Source organism: Rattus norvegicus, chromosome 5 (assembly GCF_036323735.1).
Source record: "Rattus norvegicus strain BN/NHsdMcwi chromosome 5, GRCr8, whole genome shotgun sequence".
Taxonomy (NCBI): Eukaryota; Metazoa; Chordata; class Mammalia; order Rodentia; family Muridae; genus Rattus; species Rattus norvegicus.
In genome coordinates, this window is record NC_086023.1 from 129164492 (window position 1) to 129177552 (window position 13061).

Below are 13061 nucleotides of genomic sequence, written 5' to 3' on the forward strand. Positions count from 1 at the left end.
GTCATGGATTAAACCTTGACCAAAATAACTGAGTTCTAGTCCTGGTCCTGAAACTTCCTGGAAGTTTCTTGAAAAACCCAATTCCCCTCCCTGAGACTGGGTTATCTGGCCCAATAGCTAAGTAAGGAAATTAAATTAAATCTAGACTCTGTGGCCCCATCAAAATATTTCTTTTCTGTTGAAATTGGTCCTCATAAAATGAAAAAATACTTACTCTGAGTCTAACGCATCCTCTTCGAGAGCCTCTCATCATTTTGTCTTTGGACTAAAAGAAAAACAAAAAACTCAATAAATAAAAGGTTAAGTCAAGTGTTTTTAAAGTCATCTGGGAACTAAAATTGAGTGACATTTATAGAACTGACCATTCTTTCTGCCCATAACCTGCCGCAGAAGAAACCATTTCTTTTTTTTTTTTTTCTTTTTCTTTTTTTCAGAGCTGGGGACCGAACCCAGGGCCTTGCAAGAAACCATTTCTTGCAGGGAAATCACCAGTTTTTAAATGAAAGTAGTTTGTCATCTATTCAAATCAACCTGAGCACAGAATTTACACACATCCTCAGTATACAAAAGCTCCAACAGTTATATCTCTCTCCACGTTCCTTCCCTACAACCCAGCATTTCTCACCTATGGGCATAAGAATCTCTCCCCATAGGGGTTGGGGACTTAGCTCAGTGGTAGAGCGCTTGCCTAGCAAGCACAAGGCCCTGGGTTCGGTCCCCAGCTCTGGAAAAAAAAAAGAATCTCTCCCCATGATGCTGATAACAGGCAGGCAAAGGACCACACTTTAGGAAGACGCTCAAGCATTATCTGTGCAATTCCCAGATGCCATTTCTCATCTAGGGCTCCTTTTGCTTTGCGGCCACTCATCAAAGCGCTTTAGCCATCCGGTCTGGATTCTCACCCGAGTACCCAGCCTCCTGTGCGCTCCTGGTTGTGGCAAGTACATCCTGTGGGGCACTCCTGGGAGGGTGAGGAGTCTATCTTGGCTTATTTCATGCTTTAGTGCAGTGTCTGGTATGCATCAGGTGCTCAAAGCATTTCCTGGTGAGACACTGCTGTCCCTTCTGTCCCCTCACTAGCCTGGGTGCAGCACAGGCTGTCACAGCAAGCACAGTTGACTCCAGGAAATAAATGCTTCTGAAAGCAAACTGACCACTCAAAGTAAAGTCAAATGTAGGAGAGGGATTGCGATACACATGTAATACCTGCAGAATAACCGATATTTTCCATTTCCCACCTATATGAGAACAAAGATCACAACAAGCTGATTCCACGTGACTGTAATTGTCCCGCTCGAAGCCCCAGACACCCTATATATAACCTCCAAATTTCTAAGCCATGGGAACTCATTTTCAGAAGTGACTGTGGATATACTGGAGACAGCCTGCTTTTATTTTTGCAAACACAGACATATACTTTAGGGGGAAAATACTAGGTATGATCAAAGAGTTCTTTACTAATAAGGCAGCTAATGAAAGCATTGCTAAGCAAGGCATCCTTAAGCACTTAATAACCCTTTTATGGACCTATATTTAGCTTCTCTCCAAAACAATAAGGGCAGGGCAGGATACAAAAGCATTTATTAGGTTAGAATACAACCAATGAGATTAGGATGTAAAGCTAATTTATATTCTCTCTCTCTCATTCATATTCATATTCATATTCATATTCATTCTCTCTCTCTCTCTCTCTCTCTCTCTCTCTCTCTCTCTCTCTCTCTCTCTCTCTTTCTCTCTCATCCCTGACCTGCCTGCATTGTAAAGCAGTTTTTAATATCACAAAGGGCCAGACAGGCCAACAGTGTTGCTTCACTTGGATTACGGATTACACAACACTAAGAGAGACAGTGGAAGCCATTACACAAATAGCTGAGGAGCTGCTCGGGCCAATCAGAATATGGAGCGTTCTACAACAGAACTGACAGACGCATATAAAACATCAAAAAAGCCTAACAAACAATCCAAACACAGAGCACAGAAAGCACAACGGAGCAAGCACAGAGAGCAACTCTGAAGGAACCAGAGACCCAAAAGAGAGTGTGGGCCTGGGCTGCAGGAGTGAGGCATGCTGGCTCACGGTAAAGGCACTGGCAGCCCTGAGGACCTGAGTCTGACCCAGCACCACCCCTCTGCAGCTCCCTTTTCAGTAAGCTGTCTCCCTTGCCTGTTACTGTCTCCCCAAGCCTGTTCAATTCTTTCTTTCAGAACACAATAATCTGGAACCACTCCAGGTGCTGCCCCCTGAACCCTGCTATCAAGACCAGCATGACTCCTCTCAAATCTGAGCCAGGATGATCTACATGAGCTCCAGGACAGCTTGGGCTAGATACAGAAACTGTTTAGAAAGAAATAGAAATATGTAAAGCAAACCAGAACAAAACAATCTTCCTGTCTAAAAGCTCCCACCATTCCTGTGGCCGAGCCTGACTTTTCAGCTCCCTGAACCAAGGGCCTTCATGCCTAAGGACTTTGACAGACTGTTCTCTTGCCTGCACAAGTTCCAGGTTCCTTAACAAGTTCATCCTGTTATCCTCAGGGAATTCCAGCTGAAACCCTGGACCACATTATAACCACTGCTGCCAAAAGCCATTTTTTTTAAAGACGATCTTTCCCTTCATAATCCTGTGGGGAAATAAACTTCCCTGGATTTCTCTGTGTTCCAACCAAAAGCTGTAGAGCATGTCATAATAATTAAATTTTTCATTTTTCTCTGATCTCAAAGAATAATAAATATTTTCTTTCCCAGAGGAGTGTGAAAAATTATATCCTGGAGTAGGAAAGTCATTTTAAGAGCATGCTAAGAACCATTCAGCTCAATGTATTAAATCTGTTGCCCAACAAGGGCTCTGAACTGCTGTACTGAGTTACGTTTCCTTATTTTAGATGAATTTCAGTATTCCACTTAAGAAGCCATCCATACAGGCAGGAGAGATGATTCGGCGGTTAAAAGCACTGGCGGCTCTTACAGAGAACCTGGATTCTGTCCCTAACACCCACATGGTGTCTCACAAGCACCTATAACTCCACTTTCAGGGACTGAACACCCCCTTCTGGCCTCTATGGGCACTGTATATACATCAGGCACTTATATTCGTACAAGCATATACATAAAGTAAAAATTTTTAAAGTATTTTTTAATCTTCAAGGGCCAGCAAGATGGTCCAGTGGGTCAAACTGCTTGCTACAAAAGCCCTACAACTTGACAAGGTGACCTAGAGCCCTTGGTAAGAGGAGAGAACTGACTCCCAGAAGTAGTCTTCGAGCCTCCACACCTGTGTCTTGGACACATCTGATATACAACACAAACACACACACACACACACACACACACACACACACACACACACCACTTACAATAAATAAAAATTTTTGTTCATTAATAAATATTCAAAATATTCTCCATTTAGGCTCCAAAGCTGCAGATACCATTTATAGGAAATTTATTCTTTAAATGTACAAAATCGGGCTGGAGAGATGGCTCAGCGGTTAAGAGCAACTGACTGGTCTTCCAGAGGTCCTGAGTTCAATTCCCAGCAACCACATGGTGGCTCACAAACCATCTGTAAAGAGATCAGATGCCCTCTTCTGGTGTATCTGAAGACAGCTACAGTGTACTTATATATAATAAATGAATAAATCTTTTTAAAAAAGTACAAAATCATTTCAATCCTCTATAATTTCTAGAGTTAGTTACAAGAATATATACCTACATATACATATATAATACACACACAAACACACACACATCCCCAGATAAAGAAGATACTATAGACAGCACAATTTAATAAAAGGAGGTGACTATGGAAAAATGCTGAAATCTGGCTTTGCCAGTTTAGCAACAGTGCAGCCTTGATCAGATCCCTTCTGTTCTCAGACTTCAGTTTCTCTGTTTGTAAAATGGAGACATGACTCAACTCTCAAGAGGTGGTCCCAGTGCTTACTATGGCAATCATGCAGTACCCATTTATGACCCTTTCTTGCTCCTAACTTAAATACAATAAACAAAGTCTGTAGGGATGCTCTTTAAAACTAAACAGGTCCTATTCTCATGAGCAACAAATTTTCTCAGAGTTCAACATGTAACTATCCAGACAGGAGCAAAGATATCCTACAGAAAGGCTTATGTGCCTCCTCTTCCCTGTTATCAGACTTAAAACAATGGACTCCAAGGAATTGGAATGTCCCAGGAATCCTGGGGCCAGCAGAGAGATGTATTTACCAGAGAGATTTCACACAATGCTAACTTCTTGCAAGACAGACCAAGAACCAGGAGGCAGCGATTGGTCAGTGATGGGCAGGACTACGCCATGACTCAGCTGCTTAGTTAAGCGTGCCTTTTGCACGTGCCTTTTGCCTCTATTTAAACCTAAGCCTGGAGTCTGGACCCTGAAGATGGACTTGGTTGGAACCAGTAGGTCACTGGACCTTTCCATCTGTCCCTTGTCCCAGGGTGGCCACATTGAACAAACACCCTTTCTGCTTCTCACTGTTGTCACTCTACTTGGCCCACTGGGAGCCGGTGGACTGAGCCTCTACCTTGTCAGTGCTGCAGGACAGAGACTTTGACCCTAATAACTCTGGTAACAAGAACAAACACTCCCAAATATGACACCTTAACACCTAAAACCCAAGGTCTCTCTCAAGTTTTCCTGTCTTCCTAAGGACCAGATTCACTGAACCAGGAGTGATAAGAAATGAGGAGTATCACACAGGAAGAAGCTGGAAAATCAAACCACCTAGAGCCCGTGGAACCTTGTCTCAAGCCGCTCTCCACTCTTCAAGCTCCCCACCCCCAAAATCACTTACCCCCTTTAAAGTGTCACTAGCTCCTCACTTCACTCTCCCCAGTGAAGACACTAAGCCCTGGCAGCTGACTGTCTTGGAGTCTCCTGTGTGTGGTCCCTCGTGCCCTAATAAACTTGCACCCACCCCATCTTCTTATTGTGTGGTTCAGTTGATTCTTCGAGCTTTCCAACTCAGAGGTGACAGGAAGGGAAACTTTCCTGTACTTCTATACGCTTCCTTTCAAACACGTCTTGTTAGCTTTGCCCACTCTACACTAAGCATGCATGCCTGTGTGTGTGTGTGTGTGTGTGCGCACACCTCCTCTGTGGACCCTTCCCACATCCTCCCTCCACAGCTGGCACATGTTTCTACCACACTGTTAAAATCCTGCATTACATGTTTGTGTGCCTTTTCTCCTTGTCGCATAGGAAATCTAATTACAATTTTACTAGTATTACATTTACTATCTCCCAGAACTTAGTTAGTATCTGAGACAGGGGAGGAATTAGTGCACTGTGTACATCCTCCCAGCCTCTCCTCTCAGGCATCCTACTCATTCAACAAACATATTTAGTTGAATACGCTTATTCAGTCAATTCAGACTATTCAACACTCCCAGGCAAAACAAAAGAAACTTTTTTCTTTTTCTCCCCCCCAACCCCCACTGGAGCTGGGGACCGAACCCAGGGCCTTGTGCTTGCTAGGCAAGCGCTCTACCACTGAGCTAAATCCCCAACCCCCTTTTCTCTTTTTCTGATAACTTTCTGAGTTGTTTGTTAAGACAGAGTAGCCCAGGTTGGTCTCAAACTAGCTACTTAGCTGAGGATAACCTTGGATTCTTCTTCCTTCTGCCTTCACCTCCCGAGAACTGGGATTGCAAACATGCATTCCGGTGGTCTTCCCTTTTTAGCACATTTACTTATGGGGGACATGGGTACACCGTGACATGCAGGTGGAGGTTGAGAAAACTTTCAAGAGTCAGTTTCTCCTTCTATCACATGGGTCCCAGGGATTAAAATTATGTTATCAGGCTTGATGATAAATGCCTTTATCTGCTGAACCACTTCTCCCACTCCTAATTTCAGATTTTTGACCACATTTTGTTCAATTGCACTTTGAAATATTACAATAAAACAATCACAAGTTAGTAATTATATAAACACAAAATCAAGACAGTGCCAATGTAATCCTTTTTTTAAAATATAATTTTTTAAAATTTGTTTATTTAATGTATATGAGTACACTGTCGCTGTCTTCAGACACACCAGAGGAGGGCATCGGATCTCATTACAGATGGTTGTGAGCCACCATGCTGGGAATTGAACTCAGGACCTCTAGAAGAGCAGTCGGTGCTCTTAACCACTGAGCCATCTCTCCAGCCCCAAAGTAATTTTTTTATACTTTTTAATTTATTTTATGCGTATAGGTGTCTTGCCTGCAAGACTATATTGCAACATATACATGCAGTGTCTGAGGAGGCCAGAAGAGGGCGTCAGAATCCCTGGAACTAAGGTTCCATACAGTTGTAAGCCACTATGTGGGTGCTGGGCCCTCTTCAAAAGCAGTTAAATGTTCTTAATTGGTGAGCCATCTCTTCAATCCTGGAGTAGCTACTTAATTTGTATGTTAATTGTAACTATTTAGCTCTCTAACCTTTTTTATAAGCTTTAAGAAAATCAGTTCAGTATATTTTTAGCATGCATTAGATACTCAAAAACATGAGGTGAAGCAGCTCAGTGATAGATGGTTTGCTTGGCATGCATGAGATCCTAGATCCTGGATCCAGCACTGCAAAGAAAAAAGGGATGGGGACTTAACTGACTCACAGAATCTAGCCTGAAGCCAGTATACTATACTGTCTATGTGTGGAGGGCTTTCGGTACGTGCTTATAGAAATTTGGCAAATACTTGTCAGTGACCTCTAGGAAGTAGGCTCAGGTAAGAATATTAACATTTGGGCTAATGCAAGGATCAAGGTAAACACGACTATGGAATGTGTGACTTCCCTTTTGTCTAGGTAATCCTGATAAGCCCCCAGACCCAGTGACTCCCAGGGACTTTGTTTATTGCTGTTTGCTTACTATCCTATGTGATCTCTTTATTACCTCGTTTGATTACTTTGTCTTTGATCTAAGAATAGACCCTATTCTCTGCAAGTACCCAGAATGGTATAAAAGCTGACTGGGAAATAATACACCTGTTTCAGCCTCAGCACTGGCTGAAGTCATATTATAATGTTGTCTTTTTCTTTTCAATCCTCACTCCCTCCCTTGAGACCCTGTTGATTGACTGAGCTGGCTTGGTCATCTATGAAAACCTGTTTAATTAATATATAAATGTGGGTTTACACTGCTTCACAAGTAAATGTCAGGAAAAGTTTTGCACAAGCATATTTAAAGCTCACTGAAGATGAGTGTGTCGTTTAACCCAATCCTATTCCCCTTTCATGAAGCAAAGAATGTCTCCTAAGCCTGTTACATAAAGACACTTAAAAACTTATATTTTAACATTAATTTTCACTTTGCTTAAAATACATTTATCTTAAACAAGAGTCTCGCCTGACTTGCTAGAAATCGCCCACAGATGTAACTGATCTGTGTCCACGCACAGCATTTCTATGATCTTACCTGATGATGTATGTGTTCTTTGTCACTTTTTCTAAAAAGTCAAGGTGTCTGGTTTATTCTTGTATCTTTCCCCCTAATCTGTCACCCAACCAAGCTTCTGTAAAGAATACTAAACAAACATTTAGTAAATGATAGTAGGCATCTGTGGAAAAAGAATGCGAAAAAAAGTCAAACGCTTCCACACCAAGACTCCTGTTGGCTCACCCCCATGTGGGCATGTGCCTAGCCAGTGTTGCAACATGGACCATCAATCCTAGGGCAAGACAGCAATGTCCCAGTGCACTAACTATGAAGACAGAAACCATGAATTCAGAAACACTTGCTCTTCAAAGTGGGATAGATTTAAAAAAAAAAAAAAAGGACAGAAAGGGATTTTGCAGAATGTCAATAATTCTCTATGCTTTGATTCGGATACAGTCACGAGACCATAAGCAAATGTGAAAACTCATTTAACTATACTTACAATATTTTTCTTTTTACTCGATATAATTAGCATTATATAAAGCAGGTCAAAACTAAAACCAGAAAGCCAAGGCAGAAGTTTTACATGGATTGGGTTCTGACAATGGGTGGGTCTCTAATATGGAGAGACTGCCTCTTCCTGTCAGTGTTAATGCCATTAAACTTCTGTAACAGGAACCACCCCTTGGCCTGAGGCATCCCATATCTCCATAATCAGAAACTGAATGCACTGGCCCAGTACTCAGACAGACAAAGTTACTGCTCCACTTGACACACAGCTCCATAATGGGATCAATGTACATTTCACACGTATTACCAAATGACACACATCAACACTGGTGTCATCACCTTTACGGTGTGTGCCAGGCATTGGTGTGTCATCACCGTTACCGTGTGTGCCAGTGTATTACTTACTGCTGTATTTAAGTTGTCACAATAAGCTTGAGACAGCTCCTTTTGCTTATGCTCCTTTAGTTTTTGAGGCACAGTTTTGCTCTAGACTATAACTCAGGATGGCCTGGAAGTCACAGAAATTCTCTTGCCTTGCTCAAAAGACAACTTTTGGGTGTTTTGTTGGTTTGGTTTGTTTTTGACAAAAGACAACTTTTTTTATTGACTCTGGGAATTTCACATCATGCACCCCAGCCCCACTCATCTCCCTGTCCTTCCATATCCACCCTCCAACCTTGTAACCCCACCTAAAAGTAAATTTTTAAAAATGAAAATTAGAAAACAAAAGGAAACAACACAAACCATCTCACTGACTGAGCCCTTCGGGGAACAACCTGCTCCTCTGTCTACCTCAGCTTTCTGTGCACGTCCATCCATTTGGCTCCTCCAACTTTCCCACATCCCCATCACCTGATTGTTCTTTGTCGTGAATTGGAATTTGCAGTGTATGGCGCTGTATACCCTTCCATCCAAAGAGCTTACTTCAAGTGTCCGTTACAACGAATCGTTAAGCTAGCTCAAGCCCTCTGACTTCTGCTACAACACCAATACTGGATCCTCACAGAGTTAGTCTTATCAGATATCTTACGCTTGCCCTGAATCCTGGGGATCCTGCAGCTATGTATCTGCAGGTCCAGACCATGCCCTTCATGTGCTCCAACAGTATAGATGGGGAAGATGTGGGTGGTAGTTGGGTTGGTCAGCCTGTCAGCTTTCCCATGCTCACAGCAACCAGAGCTGGCTTTCTCTCTGGCTAGGTAAGGGGAAGGGCCAGCTCTCCTGAGGTCATGTCTCTGAGGAGCAGAGCCACCTCTGCATAGCCCTCAAATATCAGCATGGTTTCAGGCTGTATGTAGTACAGGCCACAGACATCCTCATAGCCTTAAGGGTAGGTAGTACAGGCCAGCCACAGACATCAACATGGACCCCAAATGCAGCAGGATCTCAGACCAGACATGGCCTTTGTCAGCAGCATGGGCTCAGACATCACCATAGCCTCTGGTAGCTGTGCAGGCCTCTCACAATAGGCTGTTTCTCATTGCCTTCATCTCAGCTTCTGCCTCTCCTTATAGTCCACAAGCTACTCGGCCCCTCTTTCTCTCCCATTGCTCCACCACATGCTTGCCTGCTTCCAGCAGTGCCTGCCCAGCCAAAAAAGACTAAATTCTCTCCTCTTAAGATCAGTTCTCTCCTTCTACCATGGGTTCAGGGGATTGAATTCAGGGTGTCAGACTAGCACAGCATAAGTTTTTACCTGATAATGGAGAAATCAAAGGGAAATAGTTAAGGAACTTGGCCACAGACAGATAGAAAGTGAGAGAAACAAAATGACGAACCCAGGTACATCCCTACCAGTCATGGGAAGCCTGCTCAATCTATGCCTTTCTTAAGTGCCTTGTGTCAGAGACTGAGTGACCGGCCTGTCCTCAGGTGAGTGGATGTCACCCCATGGAGCTGTCACTCGTGTACACTCAGAGGACAGCACCCTGCTTTCCTTCCCAGGTGCCTAGCATGCAAACTCCTGGATCACTCAACAACAAGGCTTTTTTTGGATCTTTTCAAATTCACGAATGCACAAAGGTAATATACATACATTATATAAATTACAGTAAAAGCCAGACCTGCAATACAGTCTGGGGTAACCAGGGATGCAAACCTCACAAGCACATTACTATTTCTGCAGTACAGCATATAAATATGTATAAGTGTAATGAGGACTATAAATAGCTACACATTAATTCAAGACAGGTTTTGCTTTCAAACAAAAAAATGCCATAAATTTAGAGAAAAGGCTTTTAGAATTCAAAGCTTTGGGGATTTCAGAATTAGGGGTAAAGGCTGATGCTCTAGGAATCTGCCGCAGCGTAAGCGGCAGCAAGCAATCGCTGCTTTTGGTTTGGAGCTTGTTGTAGTGTTATGGTTTTGGTTATCAGTGCTGAGAGTCAAATCTAGGGCAACAAAAATGCTAGGCAAGCACCCGAACACTGCTCCAGACTCAGCCTCTCACTGTGTTGTTTGGTTCTGAAACAGGATTGTCCTAGAGCCCAGGCTAGCCTGGAATTGTGTAGCCCAGACTATCCTTGAACTCTGGGCCATCCCTTTGCCTCAGCCTCCAGAGCGCAAGGATAACAAGGGTGTGTGACCCCACAATGGGCTCTTCCATTCTTTTTTTAAAAGGACAATCTTATCTTTAAGGGAGAATTTCAGGCTAACAGCTCAGAGAAGAGAACCACAAGTTCAATTAGGGACAGCCAAGATGACTTAGGATTTTGCATTCTTTATGAAGTTAAATATTAAATACTGAAGAGGAGCACACACTTCGCAAATTATTTATAGCACATCAGTGATGTGCACTAGACTTCAATGCGGATTGTTCTGTTTCCCAAACACCGCCCCAAAACACTAAATATTGATTCATGTTTTTTTAAAGAGAGTTGACTGAGGAAAATAATGGGGAAGTGTTAAACTCCAAGTGCTTTGTGCTTCAATATTAGTATTTCCCCCACTAAACTGTGAAATTATAATCTATTATTTATCATTCAATTTCATATCTTTATCAAAAAAATGCCTGAGGAACTTTTTCCTGACTTGGAAAAAGACCAATATGGGTACAAAATAAAATGAGAACTAGAAGAAAACTCTAACATTTTAAAGAGTGCACTGTGGCTCAATGGAGAGAGAGAATGTGGCTCAGTGGAAAGAGTGAGCCATGGCCTGGTGGGGAGGGGAGGGGAGGGGAGGGGGGGAGGGGAGGAGGGGAGGAGAGAGAGAGAGAGAGAGAGAGAGAGAGAGAGAGAGAGAGAGAGAGAGAACGAACAAACTGTGGCCTGGTGGGGAGAAGAGGGAGAGAGAGCTGTGGCTTGTCGGGGAGAGACACTCTGCAAAATGGTGACCTGAGTTTGATTCCCAGAGCCTACAAGGCCGGAGGAAAGAACTGACTACCACAAGTTGTCTCTGACCCCAACGTGTGTGTGTGTGTGTGTGTGTGTGTGTGTGTGTGTGTGTGGTAAGCACTTGCACACACTTACATGCATAATGCACAGACATACACTTGTAAATGAAACGATAGTCCCCCAAAACTTCAAAATACATGTGTGTGAAAACATGTGTAACACACAAGACAAATCTAGTTAACAAGGACAACAGCTGGAAGGGTAAAGCTTCATTGCTGTGTCAATCCCAGGACTCATGCTGCAGAACCCAACTTGGACCAGGTTAGGTAGGGAAAGCATTTGAAATCTAGTATGTAAATATGAAAACAAAGGTAAATCTTAAGAACACAAACACTTTCTCAGAAAAGGTTTCCTTAGAGAATTTCTATCACAAATGTTGGTGCTTAAGGGAAATGTGGTTACAGGGGAGAGCAAGGATGAATCTGAGAATCTGGAGCCATGCAGGAATCAGTTCTCACTTCTCCTCTCATCATGTGGGTCCCGGAAAACCAAACTCAGGTCATCAGTCTTCAACGAGTGTCTTGAGCCATCTCCCTGGCCCCAAACTCTTATGACTTAACAAAGGAAAGGAAAGGAAAGGAAAGGAAAGGAAAGGAAAGGAAAGGAAAGGAAAGGAAAGGAAAGGAAAGGAAAGGAAAGGAAAGGAAAGGAGAGAAACCCTGACTTTAAAATTGGCATGGCTATGAAGCAGTACTTTCCCAAATATATCCAACTGGTCAATAACATGAAAGATAGAACAGCCTCTTGAAATTGAATCCCTTATACAGCTAGTGGAAGCTGTTTTAAAAACAGTCTCAAACGATTAAACAAAGAATCATCACATTCCAATCCTACATCATCTATACCCAAGAACCCCAGCACAGAGGACACCCTCCTCCATAGCAGGGAGGGGAAAGAAGAGTACTGGAATTAGTGTTTATCCAAAACAGCTGAGAAAGTGTTGGAGCACTGAGCACTGGCAGCAAGACTGACCGGTTCACTGTCCTTGGATTGTGAGGGCCCTCCTAGGTGGAGGAGGTGGAGGTCTGTAAAATCCTACAGAGCCTTACAGGAATAGGGCACATTTCCACCCAGATGTTTATATAACCAATTGCGCTATAATTACTCCCCACTTGGCCATGTCTTACCAGGAAGTGAAGGCAGGAGGATGGTAAGTTTGAAATCAGCTATATAATAAGATCCTGTCTCAAAAAATAAAATATTACTAAAATAAAATACAAAAAACAAGGGAACACAGAGGCTTTATGTGAACAAAATCCAGGAAATAAAAAATCTGCTCATACTTTTAAAAAATTTTTTGGGACAGGACCTCTTCCAGTCCAGGCTGGCCTCAAGCTCACTGTGCAGCCTTGGACAGACTTGAAATCCAGATGCTCCCACCTCCACACTCTGAGTACTGGAATTAGAGAAGCACCACACCCACAGCTTCCAATGAACCTAACCTTGCCAGGTGAGGAGAAAAAAATTAATTATGAGTAACTCAAAATACTTTCTTTGAACATGATTCCATTTATATGAATCCATGTATGTTATAAACTTAATTTCTAAAAACAATATTTTAAATTTTTTTCTTTTAAAAAAGAAATCCATGCACTTAGGAAGCTAAAGCAGTGAGTTAGGAGCTCTAAGTTATACTGTGTTATCTACCAAGACTCTGTCTCAAAATAAAGGGAGGGAGGGGGGAGGGAGGGAAGGAGGCAGGCAGGCAGGCAGGCTGGTCCTAGTCTGAGAAGATAGTCCTTTACCATAAAGTCATTAAGAAAGAAAATAGGGCTGCAGAGAT

General features: G+C 42.8%; 1 protein-coding gene across 4 annotated transcripts in view; it reads right to left on the bottom strand.

Moving 5' to 3' along the window:
• The window catches only part of Osbpl9 (oxysterol binding protein-like 9), a 143063-nt gene that overhangs the window by 116716 nt on the left and 13286 nt on the right, over positions 1-13061 (bottom strand). For all 4 annotated transcript variants that reach the window (XM_039109563.2, XM_039109562.2, XM_039109561.2 and 1 more), the window contains exon 2: positions 215-265. In XM_039109563.2, coding sequence (XP_038965491.1) covers positions 215-265 — 51 coding nt within the window. The remainder of the gene's footprint in view (positions 1-214; positions 266-13061) is intronic.